The 4,851-nt window shown below is 37.1% G+C and overlaps 1 protein-coding gene across 1 annotated transcript in view; it reads left to right on the top strand.

Moving 5' to 3' along the window:
- LOC107556357 (cas scaffolding protein family member 4-like) overlaps positions 1–3,326 on the top strand; it is an 18,134-nt gene extending 14,808 nt beyond the window's left edge. Inside the window, exons 4-7 of the mRNA XM_016239456.1 lie at positions 332–436; positions 568–1,836; positions 2,492–2,575; positions 2,678–3,326. Coding sequence (XP_016094942.1) covers positions 332–436; positions 568–1,836; positions 2,492–2,575; positions 2,678–3,091 — 1,872 coding nt within the window. The 3' untranslated portion in view covers positions 3,092–3,326. The remainder of the gene's footprint in view (positions 1–331; positions 437–567; positions 1,837–2,491; positions 2,576–2,677) is intronic.
- The last annotated feature ends 1,525 nt before the right edge of the window (positions 3,327–4,851 follow it).

Here is a 4,851-nt window from a genome sequence, read left to right as displayed (position 1 = left end):
TATATATATATATATATACTATTTATTTTATTTGCTTTTTTTAAAATAATTTTTTTAATAATTTAATACGTATAATTTAATTTTGGAAATATTAATAAAATAAAATGTTTTCTTTACAAAATAACACTTAATTTTTACATTCTTTATATATGAAAAAAATTTAGTTTTATTTTGGGGGGTCTTTGGCATTGAAATGTTTAAAAACCCTTGCACTTGTCATTTTTGGTTATTCATTCAAAAGACTAAGAGTAGAATGTCACCTTAAGAAATACTCTGCAAAATGATACTGATCAAAGATAACGTCGTAAATTGTGTAACTTGTCTTTTGAAGCCATCTACACTGAAGCCTTTGGAAAGGAAAACATCACTGATGTCAAGCACCGACTTTCATAACAGACATGAACTACTGAGATGCGCCGCTTCAACCAAGAAAAAAGTAAGCATAGTAACGCCTGTACAGCAATTCAAACAAACACATTAAAACTGTGAAGACATCTTTACTGATATAACCGATTCAATACAAAAGCTGAATCGAATCAATTTGCAATTTATTTCCTTCTTTTTTAGGTCGCCACCATACACCCATTGGCTTCCCAAGACCCCAATTATGACATCCCAGTGCCCTTCATCAATGACGATATTCAAAAGCCTCTATGTTGTTATAGTACCATGCCAAAACCCTGTAAGTCTGAATGGATTTATGATGTGCCTGTTGTCCCCCAAAAACAAGGAAGTGAAACTTGTTACTATGGCACCATGCCACCCAAAACTATGTATTCAAACAAGCCACTTTATGACACTTTGCCAAATCACAGCTGGCCTGAAATGAAGCATGGTCCCATCCAGCCCCTCTATGACATCCCCAAACCGAGCAAAGCAGTGGTGCAGTCTTGTACAGACACTGGGAATTCAACAAATACATGCATCTATGATGTCCCACCTTGCCTTAAACAAACAGACAGTCCTGTAGTGTTATCCATACAGCAATGCCCTCCTGAAACGGACTCTAAAATGAGCCATGAATCGATTGAGTACAGGGATAAACCTGGACCCATGTATGACCAACTTCATCGTTGGCCCTCGAGGGGCAGGACAACGTCCAGGCAGCCTGTGAAAGGGACGATTAGAAGGGACAACAAAGACCACCAGAGGAGCTCAACGGTGTCCACCTCCTCCACTGCTTCCAGTTCTTCAAGGAGCTCATGCGACTCCTTCATGCTAAGTTCTCCTGAACCTGAGCCCTTGCGTGAGGTCACACTTTCACAGGAGGAAGTCAGCAACAGGTTGCTTGAGCTACAAGAAGCGGTGTGCCAATCTGTGCCCAAACTTATGCTGTTCGTCAGCAGCCAATGGAGAACCAAAGAGCATCTGAGTCAGCACCTCCATCAGATCCGCATGGCCACCGAAGATGCGACTGACTCTGTCACCTGTTTCTTGAACTTCGCCTTGGATGTCAGAGGTAATGCACAGCGGCTGACAGACTTTAACCTGCAGACCAGGCTGCTGAAGCAGATCTCCATCATTGAAGACTCGGGCTTGATCCTTCAAGAGGCTGCAAGGACTCTGCGAGATCTGGGCTGGCTGCTGGATACGCTAGCTCAGGATGCCGATCAGTCACAGACACCTGACCACCTGGAGCGCTTTGTTATGGTGGCTCGAACCGTACCAGAGGATGTGAAGAGGCTGGTATCCATCCTGAATGCTAACGGAAAGCTTCTTTTCAGAGTGCCGGCTAAGGAACCAGACGTAGTGGAGAATATAAGCACATCTGAAAGGAGCAAAAGTGAACCAATGGTAGACTCAGGAATAGATGAAAGTGACTATGTACAACTTCAGGTAGGCAAATCACACCTCAAGCTGATAAGACCATAATTATTTTCATGTTATGGCCTATAACTGATAAATGGTTGATATTAAAGGTTAAATTATAAATGTATACTATAATATAAATTAAATATTAAATCATAATAAATTTAGAAAATTTAAAATAATGCGCTAACAAAAATTTAAATCATTGTAAATGTTATGAGTAAATTTAAGCATCACAACATTATAAAGTACAGTATGAAAAATGGATATTCATTTTGAAATTTGCTAAAGACTACATGTAATAGTAATATTAAATTATTAATTTGACTTGTATTAATGACAGCAAAGTTAATCTTTTTAACTTTTTAAGCATTTATTTGATCCATTAACAGTAAAAGTTACAATTACAATTTATATTTTATATAATATATTTTAAAATATCATTTATTCCTGTGATGGCAAATCAAAATTTTCAACAGCCATTTCATCCAATCTTCAGTGTCACATGATCCTTTGGAAATCATTCTAATATGCTGATTTGCTGCTCAAGAAACATTTTGTATGATTGTTATTTGAAAAAGAAATATTTGATAACATTATAAATGTCTTTTCTGTCACTTTGAATCAGTTTGATGTTCTCTTGCTTAAGTATTCAGTATTAATTCTTTACTGCTTTCAACAGACAAAGACAGAGTTTGACGAACAACTAAAACCAGCAAAAAGCAGTCTAAAATCAAAGAGAAATGGTGATACCTTGAAAAAGCAGGTAAAAACTTGTGACCCTGACAGTACAGCTCACAGTATTGTGTTCAAAACTGATTGATTTCAGCTTTCTAAAACAATTTATTACTCAATGTGTCTTCAAAAGGTTTCCAAATCACTATCAGTTAACCCCTGCACTCCAGTCCAGACCTCCATGAAGCCTTCCATCTCTGACCACTGCCGGCTGTATTTTGGAGCTATTCAGAAGGCCATCAGTGTGTTTATAAGTAGCCTAAATGATGGCCAGCCACCTGAAAAGTTCATCTCCCACAGCAAGCTGGTCATTATGGTGGGCCAAAGACTTGTGAACACTTTGTGTAGTGAAGCTAAAAATCGTGAGGCCAGCCAGGAAATGTTGTCTGTGAGCAATCAGCTGTGTGCCCATCTCAAGCAACTGGCCATGATGACCAAGAAGGCAGCTTTGGACTTTCCTGACAAACTGGCTCTCCGGGAGGTGCAGGGCATTGCCAAAGAGTTGGCTCAAAGGGCACAACACTTCAGAATGTCACTGGACGTCTGAGCAGCAGTTTTGCCATCTGTTTGCCCAGTGTATCTTGTGGAAGTGGGCTGGAGAAGACAACGTGGTATATGTGAAATATCTCAATTTGTGTGATTTGTATGTGAGTCTAAACCAGCCACCGTTAAAAGAAGCTTCACTGATTTTTTCCCCCCAACTTGTTAGTCTGTACGAGGAGGCAGTGGTAAAGGTAGCAAAGGGACAACTTATAATTATAACCTCAAATAATGGCATTGATGTGTTTACATGCACAACAGTATACTGATGCAAAAATAAAAGTATTGGTACAAATATCGGTAAAGGTGTTTACATATAGATATTAAAAATGTGTTGCAATCAGGTCTTGCTTTCACCATTTAAAAATGTTACCCGATAAAAGAACATTGTTTGGACTTAGATGTTGTTGGGTTATTAAGCAATATCATTGTATCACAATCGTGCATGTAAACACATAAAGACAACACAGAAAACATACTAGTTGCTGTGTAGATGTTAAAGTGACAGTTCACCCAAAAATGAAAATGCTGTCATGTTATGACAGAATGTTAATTTTCGGGTGAACTGTTCTTTTTAAAAACAGTAATAGAGTAACAGTCTTAAACACAATCTGTGCATCTATTAGCCTTATTCTTTTTTGTGTACTCACTCTGCCAAACCTCAGACTTTAAATGACTCAAGCAAAAATTGCACTTTTATAATGCCTGACACTGTATACAGATTTTTGGTCATAATAAGTAGACAAACTGTATGTAGATGGCTATAGTATGTGTCTCTTTTTTTGTACAATTATTGAAAATTCAGTGTTTGAGCAAAATGTAAATATTTCCTCAATACAATTGATGTTACTTTTTTGTATAATTTGTCAGTTTTCTAGTTTTCAGTCTTTTCATACACTCTAAGAATGTAGTATTCTGTTTTTCCCCCTCATATAATTATGAAAATGTTTCTTCACACAAATAAAATGTTACTTACCAACATTTTTCTGACTGTTTAATAGGCTATGTTGTGAATAGCTGTCTTATGCGATAGCACCCAAAGATGAAAAATCTATCATCATTCACTCACCATCATGTCGTTTTAAATCTGTTTACAGCTTCCTTTCTTCTGTGGAACACAAAAGAAGACATTTCAAAGAATGTTGGTAACCAAACCGTTTTGGTTACCACTGATTTCCACTGTATGGAGAGAAAAAGAAACACTAAGACTTTTCTCAAAATATATTATTTTATGTTCCACTGAAGAAAAAAAGAGAGATTTAGAGTGACATGAAGGTGAGAAAATGACAGAATTGTAATTTTAGTGTGAACTATCTCTTTAAAGTCCTCCATCTGTTTTACATTAAAAGAGTTCAAATTACTTAATTACTTAAACTGTCTGCTTCTAATGAGTAATGTCTGGCTTCTAATGTACAATATAAATAACGGGCTGGCGCCCTCTATCGATTGAACCTAGAAAACCATTTAGTTTTGCTGTAACCAGGGACCCCAACCAGACCCTCAACCAACAGATGGACCCCAAGTATAAAAAAGCTATTAACTTTAAGAACATTTACTAATAACAAGTTTTACTACTAACTTTGAAATGTTTTTCGTGTGTGTTTTTATATATATATATATATGTTTTTTTTGTGTGTGTGTGTTTTTTTTAAACAGCCATTATGAGACGTTTTATAATAGTGAGAGTATCATAACATGCAACAGTTCTCCAAGCGAACCGCGCCCACTAAACTCCAGACTCCTCCTCCAGTGTGACTGTACGTGCCC

The sequence above is a fragment of the Sinocyclocheilus grahami genome, unplaced genomic scaffold, assembly GCF_001515645.1.
Source record: "Sinocyclocheilus grahami isolate Dianchi unplaced genomic scaffold, SAMN03320097.WGS_v1.1 scaffold20.1, whole genome shotgun sequence".
In the NCBI taxonomy this organism is placed as follows: domain Eukaryota; kingdom Metazoa; phylum Chordata; class Actinopteri; order Cypriniformes; family Cyprinidae; genus Sinocyclocheilus; species Sinocyclocheilus grahami.
Note: the sequence above shows the minus strand (reverse complement) of the source record. Positions and strands in the feature narration are given on the sequence as shown.